Source organism: Hippocampus bargibanti, linkage group LG04 (assembly GCF_051943395.1).
Source record: "Hippocampus bargibanti isolate YZ-2025 linkage group LG04, ASM5194339v1, whole genome shotgun sequence".
In the NCBI taxonomy this organism is placed as follows: domain Eukaryota; kingdom Metazoa; phylum Chordata; class Actinopteri; order Syngnathiformes; family Syngnathidae; genus Hippocampus; species Hippocampus bargibanti.
Window position 1 is genome coordinate 21,861,740 of NC_142737.1, and position 13,261 is coordinate 21,875,000.

At 42.7% G+C, this 13,261-nt stretch overlaps 1 protein-coding gene across 4 annotated transcripts in view; it reads left to right on the forward strand.

The window, feature by feature from the left end:
• The window catches only part of LOC148899462 (tetratricopeptide repeat protein 28-like), a 234,124-nt gene that overhangs the window by 218,711 nt on the left and 2,152 nt on the right, over positions 1-13,261 (forward strand). For 3 of the 4 annotated variants that reach the window (XM_088994706.1, XM_088994708.1, XM_088994709.1), the window contains 11 exons: positions 3,363-3,507; positions 3,619-3,798; positions 3,921-4,465; positions 5,298-5,545; positions 5,647-5,771; positions 5,849-6,080; positions 7,708-7,784; positions 8,513-8,536; positions 12,688-12,817; positions 12,908-13,015; positions 13,109-13,261. The exon at positions 13,109-13,261 is cut by the window's right edge and continues 2,152 nt beyond it. In XM_088994706.1, coding sequence (XP_088850832.1) covers positions 3,363-3,507; positions 3,619-3,798; positions 3,921-4,465; positions 5,298-5,545; positions 5,647-5,771; positions 5,849-6,080; positions 7,708-7,784; positions 8,513-8,536; positions 12,688-12,817; positions 12,908-13,015; positions 13,109-13,261 — 1,967 coding nt within the window. The remainder of the gene's footprint in view (positions 1-3,362; positions 3,508-3,618; positions 3,799-3,920; positions 4,466-5,297; positions 5,546-5,646; positions 5,772-5,848; positions 6,081-7,707; positions 7,785-8,512; positions 8,537-12,687; positions 12,818-12,907; positions 13,016-13,108) is intronic. The other variant, XM_088994707.1, reaches the window with a different exon arrangement.

Consider the following 13,261-nt stretch of genomic DNA (forward strand, 5'->3'; position numbering starts at 1 on the left):
ATATGAAATAATGCAAATGTAAGATATTAATAGTTTTATTGTTCTTTGTGCAGCTTTGTCATAATCTGTCAGCTATTTTTATTGTATATTAAATATTTGCTCAAATTGATTCATTCATAATGTTAATGCCCTATTTAGTTCAGTTGACTTAATGCAGGATAGACTTAGATTTGCTTCATTGTCATTCCATCACCATTATCAGTTTACACTTAAAAGAAAATTTCACAGCTTCAGCATATTTTGTCTTAATATAGTTACAATTAAAAGAACAAGGTCACCTAGTGATTCAATTTTAGGTAATTACGTTACGTAAAGGACAACCGACGTCTCCGGACAAGTTGTGCTCATAATTTGTAAAATCGCATCAAATGACTTCCACTGAGCGTATTTTACAAAGATTCCACCGCATATAGCTATATTTTACGTTTTAAGATTCGCGCTGAATATTCCGGAAGTCTTGTTTTTGAGTTATGACGAGTCCTCACGTCACGTCACAACGTCACAAAAAATTAGAAGGAAAACACATAAATAACACAATGGTGAATCCTTGTGTGTTGTGACAAACCTTTTGAGCCCATTGAGCCATTATTATTACACACGGAGCTTTGTCTTCTGCCTATTTTGGGTGTGACATCCCCCCTCCCCCCTATTGCCTCAAAATGACACGGAATAACAGTGACGTGCGGTGAGGTTCATGGCTGGTGAGGCACTGACATTGTTGCGTCACACGAGTGTATGATTTTGAAGTGCGTCTTTCAACACTTTCATGTCTTTCAATTCCTTGATCTCCTTGATGTGCGTATCACCCTGACGCATAGCACACGCTTGAAAATGGTATAAAAGGAGCTGTCGCGGGACAGAGAGATGGGGCGAACCACGGGGCAGAATCATATCAGACTCATCTCGGACTCACGCCCGGCGTTAGCCGGGCGTCGGACGGACATCACGGCACGACTTGCTCGACTCCACGCCGCGATCAAGCTCTGCGCGTCACCTGGCTGGGAGACCTGACAACGAACCTACTTACAAATAAAGAGAAACATCAAACTCTTTAACGTCATCATAGTCAGATTTACAAACATATGAACTCTATAGAGTAGTTTATTCACCATTTGATTGGCAACAGTTAACGTATTTTTATATATACAAACTGTAGCATAGAAAAAAATAATTAAAAAAAAACGTTTTTATCGTGTTACCTTTAGTCCATGCGCCGCTCTTTCTGAAGAAAGGCATCGACAACTTCTTTGTAGAAGCCTTCCTTATCTTTCTTCAGTTTTAAAAGTCTCTCTGTCTCAACGGAGATCACTGCCAGTGAAGAAAGTCGTCCTTGATCAGTCCTGTTCCGACTGTATGTTTTCAGTGCTGAGAATGACAATCTCGTCTACTTCTCCAGCAACAAATGGGGCTGCACCAATCTCCTTTTTAATGTCATTTCTAATGACATCACCAACTGCTTCAATTAAATCGTTCTGTATTCTGTTTCACAGGCTAGAAAATATAGTGGATGTCCCAAAATGACTCGCTAGCCTGCGCACCAAATCCAGCAGACATTTAAACAGCTTCTTCCCCCAAGCCATTAACTCTTTGAACTCTTTCAACGGTAGCCAAAATGGAACGATACTAGTGCAGCGTGTTCTACCGGAAACAAATTCCTTGTGTGTTCTACATAATTGGCAATAAAGATGATTCTGATTCTGATTCTGATTCTGATTCTGATTCTGATCTTTCTGAGCGAAAGCATGTAATAGTTCAACATAGTTGCCACGATGAGCAGAGCCCTTACTTTCATCATTTCCACGAAATGCCAGCTGTTGTTTGGCAAGGAAGCAGGTGGCATTGATGAGATCTTTTAAAATCTCCCGGTTCTCCTTTACCTTAGCATTGTGGATGCTGATGTTGAGTCTTCGCTCATTTTTGATGAGGCTCCGTTGTAAAATTTTCAGGTCACAATATCCCATTTGAGTCCAGACATTGTCACAAGTTGAGAACAGAAGGCAGGAAAAGCAGAAAAGGCGGTTTCTTGCTGGACATCCACACAGCCAGCCTTTTCGTGTGTACCAGTCCGCCTGAAAAGAGCGATTATTGTGTCCCGTTGTCTGAAGCAAACCTTTTAGCTCCGGTGTTGGTCTTCCTTTAATTATTACCTCCTGCTTCGATTGAAAGTCCAGTTTAGAAAATTCTTTCAATTTAGATATGTAATCCTCCATTCTGAAAGTGAGGCCAAGCAACACGAACAAATGACTGCAGGGTTGTACTTTACTTGCTAACTGTTTACTGTAGCTTTCTGTCTCTAATTCTATTATTCTGCAGACGTGGAGTAAGAAGTATCTCGGGAATCACAAGCGCCCCCTGCCTGTCATGAGGCGGGAGAACTGTGTGCCTCACCTACGCACAGCGTTTTGATAAAAAAATAAAACAAAATAAACACTGGAGTACAGTGTTTATAATGTACAATGACTCTACATTATATACACCAGCTAAACTGTAGAAATTTAGTTCATATACTAAACGTGTTTGAACGCTTTAATAGCGATATGCAGAAGGACAGCAATGCGGTCTCACTGCAGAGCAAGCCAGCACAGTAAGCATAGTGATTGCGCAATCCATAGTGAGGATCAGCCGGCTGGTGCCTCACTGCTCGTCTCTACTTAGTATTTGAACGGTAAATGTGAAAATTCAGCGATTTATAAAAAAATCCTAAAACGGTGAAGTTAAATGGACAAGAACTTTAAAGTACAAATCACTAAATACATATAACTGTTTAATTTATTTTTTCATTTGATATTTCCATGACAGCTTTTCATGATGACAGGTGAGGCACTGCCTCCCCTGCCTCCACTGACTGCACGTCACTGCGGAATAAATTCTTTAATCGATTGCAAACATGTATGCTTTCCTCTTCAGAACTATTTTAATCATATTCTTAACTGGATGAGTAACAAGAAAGCATGTTCTCCGAATCTGAAGCCATTTTTTTGATTCTCGAGCAAGGCAAGACGTCTTGGTGTGACACCACGAACAAGGGGGCGGGACCTTCTGAAACCGGCCACTTCCTGTTTCAATTTTTTGCAGTTTCAGCACACTTTAAGTCATTTTTATTGGTGTTTTGCATTTGACAAAAACATCATACTGCGTGTTTTGGGTATTTTAGATGCTATTAAACATTTTTCTGATGTCAGTTAGGAAACAAAAAAGTGATGTCGGTTGTCCTTTAAGATCATTGGTCTTTATTTCTTGTATATGATAATTGTCCATTTTAAGTGCTTTGTTACAGCTTCTGCTGTTATTAAAGTGCTATATAAATCAATATGCTTTGTATTGTATTGTAATGTACAGTCTGACATGTTGTGCTTTGATAGGAGTTGCCAGAGCATGACCAGCCTGTTCAGCAACACCATGTCACCTGCCAAAGATGGCTGTTCTTCTGTGCCTCATCGCGCCAGCAACATGGGGAAGCCTCCTCTCAGGGCACTTTATGATTTGCTCATTGCACCTATGGAAGGGGTGAGTGTTAACGTTTTGAATTTAGGAGCTCTGAGGCATGCAGGAGCCAACACACATCCAATATTTATTTTTCTAACTGGCGATCTGTACACTTATCATTTTGTCCAATAGGGTTTGATGCACTCCAGTGGTCCGGTGGGCAGACACAGACAACTTGTCATGGTGCTAGAGGGGGAACTTTATCTTATCCCCTTTGCTCTGCTCAAAGGAAGTTCATCCAATGAGTATCTCTATGAGCGTTTTAGCCTCATTGCTGTTCCCTCAATCCAAGGCCTCGGTTCCTGTGCAAAGGTTTCACATTTTTCGCCAGAAAGTTACAAATTACATTCATTCTCTGTATTTACTGACATACAGTATTATGCCATTGTCCTAAAAACTAAGAGGTCAATCTTTTTGTCATTTCCTCACGTTAGGTTCACTACCGACGTCCTGGACCAGCTTCTTGTGGTGGTGTGTCAATGGCAGCTGTGGTGGGAAACCCTCGGCTACCCTCACCGGTGATGGACCGTTGGCTGTGGGGACCAATGCCCTCTGCAGAAGAGGAGGCTCTCATGGTAGCTGAGCTGTTAGGATGCCATCCACTGTCTGGAACTGCAGCGACAAAAGAGAGGGTCATGAGTGCTCTCACACAGGCGGAGTGTGCCCACTTTGCTACTCACATTTCATGGAAATTGGCTGCTCTGGTGCTCACCCCAAACCCAGAAAACGTGCCTGGTAATGCAAGTGCTAACGTGGGAGGAGGAACTATTGGCAGAGGTACCGGGATAAGGAGAGGAAGCAGCATTCGAGGCAGGAAGGAATCAGTTGGAAGTGGCTACACCAACCCAGAGTCTCACCACATGCAAGATGACACCAGTGATGTGGACAGTATTTGTGACAGTCCACCTTTACAGGAGTTTCTCTTGACAGCTGCAGATATATTGGACCTCAGGCTACCTGTCAAGCTGGTGGTTCTTGGGTAGGTGAAGTAACCAGCGTAAGAAATGTAAATAGCAATGTCTATGGTAATTCCCTGTAGCTTACTATTAATGAGGATCAGCCCCTCAGCCCTTGTTTTTTTAATTAACAATAAAAACATACACCTTTATTGTGATATAAATTTTTCACAGCTGCATCTGTGACTCAGCACTTCACAGAACAGTTTACATCAAATAAAATAAACACAGTGGTGGGCATCGTGATGGCATTCATCTTGTCATCTTATCTTAATAGTTTTAAGGTTACGATGTTGTTTCTTTTTTTATTTGTTTTTGCCTGAGCTGTCACTGTTTCCTGGTGACCTGTCTAAAAAACAGCTGACCGATGGGGAAACGTTCAAAATAAGGCTCCTCACAAAACACACCTCCACCGTTGTTGAAGCAATGGGTCCCGGTTGCTGGTACCATCCATCTTCATGGAGGGACGGGCATGTTCCCAAATGCCCATTTTTGGGGTGGCAAGGGGACTGAGCACGTTTAAACAACAAAAAAGACTAACGCCACAAAACTCGAAGTGTGATGGATCACTGTAAACATTTTTAAGATGAAAATATGGTAAATGGCCTGATCTAACATTGAAAATTCTTCTTCTTTTCCTTTCGGCTTTTCCCTTCAGGGGTCACCACAGCGAATCAATGTCCTCCATCTACCCGGTTTTGTGCATCCTCTTCTCTCACACCAGCTACATTCATGTCTTCTTTGACCACATCCATAAACCTCCTCTTCGGTCTTCAAAATAGAGGCTTGAAAGAAATAGTCCAAGTTCTTCTGTTGCTTTTTAATCAAACTTCTCTTTTGATATTTTGTCATCAGCTCTTACCTCGAGTCCAGCAGCAAGGTGACAGCTGACGGTGTTGTTGGCTTGACGCGGTCCTTCCTGGCTGCAGGGGCACAGTGTGTTCTTGTGTCTTTGTGGCCTGTCCCTGTGGCAGCATCCAAGGTTTTTGTTCATGCCTTCTACACCGCCCTTCTAAATGGGACTAAGGCTAGTGCTGCACTAGCAGATGCCATGAAAACTGTACAGAGCAGCAAGCAATACTCACACCCTTCCAACTGGGCAGGTTGGTTGTAAAAATGAAAATGAGAATAAATAATGAAGGAAAATCACTGGAAACATCTAACTACCTAATATGGTCTCATTCAAATGATATTTTCTGTCCAGGATACATGCTGATCGGCAGTGATGTGAAACTTAACAGTCCGTCCTCCCTGATTGGACAAGCTTTAGCAGAGATTCTGCAGTATCCAGATCGTGCACGTGATGCCCTGCGGGTTTTACTCCACCTGGTTAGACATGCACTCATACGGTCAAGTGTTTAAAAAGGAAAGCCATGTTTCTGATGTTACTGCTGTGTTGCCTGCAGGTGGAAAAGTCTCTTCAAAGGATCCAGAATGGTCAACGTAACTCAATGTACACGTCCCAGCAAAGTGTGGAGAATAAAGTTGGGGGAGTCCCTGGGTGGCAGGCTTTGTTAACTGCCGTGGGCTTCCGCCTTGACTCTGCAGGCACCGGCATCCCCGCTGCAGTTTTCTTTCCCACTGCTGACCCGGGGGACAGACTCCAGCAGTGCAGTACAACTTTACAATCACTTCTGGGTAATAACCACAAAGCGAGTGTAGACAGCTATAGAATTTTAAAAAGATGATTATTGTTGTTAATTATGCAAGACTAGTGTGTCAGCAAAAAAAATGATAAAATCATATCTGATCTGGACAGAATCAATTCTGATGTAATTTGGTGCTCATCATGGACAATTTCCAGTAATTGAAATTTAGCATTGACGAAACCTTAAATTCTAGGCTTTAGCCTGTCCTTAATTAAAGGACAACCGACGCCCCTAGTCAAGTTGTGTCCATAATTTGTAAAACCACTTCAAATGACTTCTACTGAGCGTATTTTACAAAGATTCCAATGCATATAGCTATATTTTACGTTTTAAGACTCGCGCTAAATATTCAGGAAGTCTGGTTATTGAGTTGGTGACGATTCCTGACGTCACGTCATGGAAGGAACGCCCCTGGCCAAGAAAGCGACACACAATGCATTTTTTTGGTACTTTGTTTGGTCTGAAAACTTCGTGTTGATCCGTGTTGATGGCAAAATTAGAAGGATATATAATCTCATTTTCCGTACCGCTTATTCCTCATTAGGGTCGCGGGGGTTGCTGGAGCCTATCTCAGCTGTCTTCGGGCACGAGGCGGGGGACACCCTGAATTGGTTGCCAGCCAATCGCAGGGCACACAAAGACATACAACAGTCACTCTCACACTCACACCTAGGGACAATTTGGAGTTGTCAAACTGCCTGCCATGCATGTTTTTGGAGTGTGGGAGGAAACCGGAGGAACCGGAGAAAACCCACGCGGGTCCAGGGAGAACATGCAAACTCCACACAGGGAGGCCGGACCGGGACGCGAACTGGTGACCTCTGCACTGTGGAGCCGGTGTGCTAAGCAATCGACTACCGGGCTGATATATATATATATATATATATATATATATATATATATATATATATATATATATATATATATATATATATATATATATATGTGTGTGTGTGTGTGTGTGTGTGTGTGTGTGTGTGTGTGTGTGTGTGTGTGTGTGTGTGTGTGTGTGTGTGTGTGTGTGTGCGTGCGTGCGTGCGTGTGTGTGTGTGTGTGTGTGTGTGTGTGTGTGTGTGTGTGTGTGTGTGTGTGTGTGATATTCGCTGACCCAAATTCCCAGCAGACAAATCAGCCCATTTCCAACGGAGTCTGGGCGCCATCTTCTGCATTTTCTGATATGCTACACATCAGTCCTGACGCCTCAAAATGACCCGGAAGATCTTCTTTCATCGATTGCAAACATTTAAGCTTTCCTCTTCAGAACTATTTGAATCATATTCATAACTGGATGAGTAACAAGAAAGCATTTTCTCCTAATCTGAAGCCATTGTTTTTGATTCTCGAGCAAGGCAAGACGTGTTGGCGTGACGTCATGAACTGGGGGCGGGACTTTCTGAAAATGCCCAAGTCGCAGGTCAATTTTTTTCAGTTTTAGCACACTTTAAGTCATTTTTATTGGTGTTTTCATTTGACTAAAAATGTCAGCCTGCGTGTTTTTAGTATTTTCGATGCTATACAACGTTTTTCTGACGTCAGTTAGAAAACAATAAACGGTGTCGGTTGTCCTTTAACGAATCTGCTATGTTGACAAAAATAACTGTGATCCTGTCCCTCAGGTCTGCCACCACAAGCGCTCCAGGCTTTGTGCAAACTCATCACAGCTTCAGAGGCCGGGGAGCAGCTCATCAATAGGGTATGGACTCATCTACACCATGCTAAACATACTGTATTTTTGGTCGGCATCAAACAATTTATAGGGTTTATATTTGTCAAAGTGATGTTGGAACTAGAAATACGCCTTTGCTCAAGTACCACAAGCGTCCTTTTAATCTTGATTGAAATGTGCTACGAAAGCATTTCTAGCTTTACTTCAAGCACTGGTTTTATCCAAAGTCTACTTATCTTGCAGCCAAACATGTGACACCATAGTCAACAATAATCTTTATCCGCATTTCTGTGGAATGTGGGGTAAGAACATGTTTTAAGACGGTAAATGGCTACCCACTTGTGGCAATAAGCAAACAAACAACAAACTCCTGAAACACACTGAAAAAAACAGCTCTTGATATGATAGATATTTTCGGGCGGACGCTGGAGCACACCCAGTTTATGTGGGAAAGTGCTAAGCTACACTTTGAATGTGATTGATCGCATGCTGGTTGTGCAGGCAGAATCAGCTGCAGTGTGTGTACCGTTCTACCAGTGACTTTATGCTTTCAGTTTTTGAAATCTTGTTTTTTATCTGTGTGATATTAGGTCTTAGTGTCTCAACCTCCAAAATATTTTTCCGTACTATGATTTTACACACTACTGTTTCTTGGCCAATATTATCCTTATTGACCTGAACCCTTGTGAGCTGGCCTGTTTGCATGCAATAAAAATGATATTCTCTCTCCTCTTCCTCTGCTGTGCAATCTGAAGGCTGTTAAAAATGTTGTGGCAATGGTAAGTGTGCCTTCACCAACCTGCAATCCATTCCACTAAACCTTTTGTAACACAGTCATTGAATGGGAGTGACTGCATGGCAGTTTTTATTAATTAGTATGAATGAAATGTAACATATCAACAATTTATTGTAAACATTACGAATTGTTTGCATTGTTGGGTAATTTTTGGTCAGAAAAATTGAACAAGACGGTAGATTCAACAAAGCTATTATGTAAAAAGTCAAGTGAGGAAAGAGGCATGTGTGTACCACTCTTCACACAGTTACATCAGGTTGACAAAGGTGTCTCTGTTCTCAGCTAATCCCAAACATACCAGGCAAAGGGACATGTGCACTGCTAATATTCTCTTGCCTTTAAAGCCTATTCATAGCGCATATGTTGCGCTCTCCACTATAGTAAGGGAGATACGGTGTTGTGGGATCCAGGAAAAAACCACAAGACAAGCAATGTGATACGTCTTGACTCAACAGTGGTTTACTTCGAATGCCCCGATCTAATGCAAACGTACACGCACAATTTTCGGTCCAACGATCTAAATCGGTCCGACACGAAACACGAACCGAAGCAAGCGTTCCATGTTTAAATAAACATTTTCGATATATATCATTTGTAAACCAATAGAACTACGTGAATGTAACCAAAATAGGAAATACGATAATTTACAACCTGTCACATACTCCCCCTCAAAATAGATGTTGTCCCCAACATATGTACTAGTAAATACATAAATACGCTGGACGACGTGCCCAAAACAATGACGCACGGTATTATGAACTGCATCCAAATATGAACTATAATAATGAACAGTTTACAGACTGGAACTCTTTTCATACATTCTGTTTACATTATAACAATCAACAATTCACAGACTGGAACTCTTTTCATACATTCCGTTTTACTTATACAGGGCTCATCGGGGTCTTCTTGTTTCCATCTCACTGTTCTATTAAACCGAAGTGTCGATTAACCATTTCTGTAGTATTTCGTGGCATGATAGGGGTGTGCGCCATACATCCAAGGCATTGTCTGTTCACCATGATATGGTACTGTCCCTACATTGTAGCAAGATGGCGAACCAAGGCGATCATACGTGAATACCTTGGGTCTCCTGTGTTCTCGTCGTGGCCGTTGATTTCCCCCAATATCAGGATTACTGGGGGTTGGCTGGGGAAAAGGGGGACACACCGTCACAGGTGCATCATTTTCCGGACCAATGTTGCCCTCCTGAGGTTGGTCAACTTCCGCAGCTCCCGGCTCTGTCCCCGGCAGTTCATTCCCCAGTTGATTGTCATCATGGTGGGTTGTCTCCACGAAGCTCACGTCCCGCGGTTCTGGTGAGTCTGGTCGGGTGCTCTGGCGATGCAACACTGGATAATACTCATCCTCCTCATCATCCTCTTCCGGATCCATTTCCGGCATCTTGTTCGGTCGTTGCCGAGTGGACTTTTCCTTGGACTGGGACTGTAGTGAAGTCTCTAATGGCAAATGATCACATGGCAGCAAGAGATTGCGGTGGAGTATCCTAGATCTGCCCTTCCCCCTCTCAGGTTTCAGCTCATAAACTGGAATGTCTTGGCTGACTTGACGAACCACTGTATGAACAACATCCTCCCAGTGGTTTCTCAGTTTGCCTGAACCTCCACGTGGGGTTAAGTTTCGAACCAGAACACGATCACCGGGCAACAGGGTAGAATACTTTAGTTTACTGTCATATAGTCTCTTACTCCTGGCAGCAGCTTTGTTGTTATTTTCTTGCGTGATCGCATACGCTTCCTCCATGCCCTGTTTCCACTTCTTCACATAGTCCTTCTGGTTGGTTTCACCCTGGTTAGAGTTTGGATTCAAACTAAACAACATATCAACTGGCAAACGTGGTGAACGTCCATAAAGTAAGTAAAAAGGTGAGAACCCTGTCACCTCACTTTTGGTACAGTTGTAAGCATAAACGAGTTTGTTTAGTGAGTCTTTCCAGTTACTCTTTTGTTTCTCTGTCAGTGTCTTTAACATCTGGATCAGTGTTCGATTAAATCGTTCAACCTGTCCATTTCCCTGTGGATGGTAGGGGGTTGTCCTTGAACCCGCAACCCCACAATATTCCTTCAGTTGAGCAAAAAGTTGATTTTCAAATTCACCACCCTGATCATGGTGAATTCGAAGGGGGAACCCAAACTTTAAAGCATAGTCATTAAATATTTTGTTTGCCGCTGTTTTGCCAGATTTGGACGTTGTAGCATAAACTTGAGCGAAACGTGTAAAATGGTCTACTAGCACAAGCACGTATTCATAACCACCCTTACATTTGTCAAGATGCAAAAAGTCAACGGAGACAAGTTCAAAAGGCTGAGTAGTCACAATATTAGTGAGAGGGGCTCTGGTCTCACGGTTGGGCTTTTTGTGTTTTAGGCACACACACTCTCTCCCGACAAATAAATATCCTACTTGTATGATCTAAACAAGAGGACCATCTCGACTCTTTATTCTCCCAAACGCATCGCAAAGCGCTGAAGATCTCAACATGTTATGGGCCCAGGAGACGTTTGGGAGATAAAGTGAAGCCAAAAGTGTATCCAGACTTGAACGAGCGGTGAGCAAACGAGGCTATCGCTAACCGGCTAAACAGCGGTCAAGATGAATCAAGGAAGGGCAAGCAGGCACCTTCGACTGGCATTTGACGGAGATGAAGCTAAGTACGAGATATGGGAAACAAAAATGCTTGGACATGTTCATTTATTGGGACTAAAGAAGACCGTGCTGGGAGAGCCGGAGGCGACGAGTTCCGAAATGTCTACGGATGCAGAGAAAAATGCCGATGCGTATGCCGAATTGATAAATATGCTTGATGACAAGAGCCTCTCATTAATAATGAGAGATGCCCCGATGATGGAAGAACGTCTTTGAAGATATTGAGAGAATATCATGCCGGGAAAGGAAAACCACGGATAATAAATCTGTACACCACGCTCACGTCGCTTCAAAATAGGAACGATGAAAGTGTTACAGACTATATCATCAAAGCCGAAACCACCATCACAGCACTCCGAAAATCGGGTGAAACTATGGGAGATGAACTACTTGTTGCAAAAGCAAGACACACAAAGACGCCACGTGCAGGCATAAGGACAAGTACAGACGAGATGAACGCCAGTAAATCGTCAGAAGATGGCGACACCGACAGCGTGCTGAGGGACAGCGAGACCAGATCCAGGGAGCAGTTGGGTCGCAACAACCGAGAGAGAGGGTTGATGGTGGACACGGGAGCCACTTCGCATATCATCCCCGACGTGACCATGTTCAAGAATTTCAAAAGCACCTTCAGACCGGAAAAACACCGCGTGGAGCTGGCGGACGGCACACAATGCAGCGGAGTCGCACATAAAAAGGGAGATACGGTGTTGTGGGATCCAGGAAAAAACCACAAGACAAGCAATGTGATACGTCTTGACTCAACAGTGGTTTACTTCGAATGCCCCGATCTAATGCAAACGTACACGCACAATTTTCGGTCCAACGATCTAAATCGGTCCGACACGAAACACGAACCGAAGCAAGCGTTCCATGTTTAAATAAACATTTTCGATATATATCATTTGTAAACCAATAGAACTACGTGAATGTAACCAAAATAGGAAATACGATAATTTACAACCTGTCACACATAGAAACAACTTAACACCTGCCTGTAAATACAGTAGTCATGCATTTTTGTGCATTGTATTTGTTGGTAGAAATGATCTCCATTTACTCATTTTGTGGCGAAAACCAATACTTGTACCGATCCATGCGCACCAAATCTAGCAGACATTCAAACGGCTTCTTCCCCCAAGCCATTAACTCTTTGAACTCTTTGAACTCTTTCAACAGTAGCCAAAATTGAACTGTATAGTGCCACTTAGCAGTTTTTTTGACGACGATACTAGTGCAGCGTGTTCTACCGGAAACAAATTCCTTGTGTGTTCTACATACTTAAATAAAGCAATAAAGATAAATAAAGATGATTAATAATAAATAAAGATGATTCTGATTCTGATTCGTATCTAGAAATGTATCAAAGCCCTGTCCTATAAAATAATGTGGTCTTTTAACTGAGTTAGTTAAACTGACATTTTAAAGCTTCACATTTTTGCTCTCCCTGTTTTTCTTCTACCCCAGCTCCACCAGGTGCTAGTGCAACTCCAGACGGGGGAGAAGGAACAAGATTTCTCTCTCCTGCCGATTCAGGTGTCTATTAGTGTGCAACTTTGGAGACTTCCAGGATGCCATGAGTTTTTGGCAGCACTCGGTGAGTCAACTTGTTCCCACGTCAAAGTTCTCGCATTGCATTCAATAACTTATAGATATGATTGCCATTTGTTATTGCATGAACATACAGGGTTCGATTTGTGTGAGGTAGGCCAAGAAGAAGTGGTGCTAAAAACGGGCAAACTAGCCAACCGCCGCACATTGCACTTTGCTCTTCAGTCTCTGCTGGCACTATTTGGTTTGTATTAATTATTTGGTTGTAATACATTTATTTGTCTTGCCAATGTGTGCCAGCTCATGTGTCATACTCTGTCTTAATCATCTTTTACAGATTCCACAGAATTGCCAAAGCGTCTGAGTCTAGACAGCTCATCTTCCCTTGAGTCTTTGGCCTCAGCGCAGTCTGTTTCCAACCCGCTGCCAATGGGTTACTCAAGCCTTCCCTTTTCTCCCCATTGCCTGGACAATCAGGCATCAGATGCCA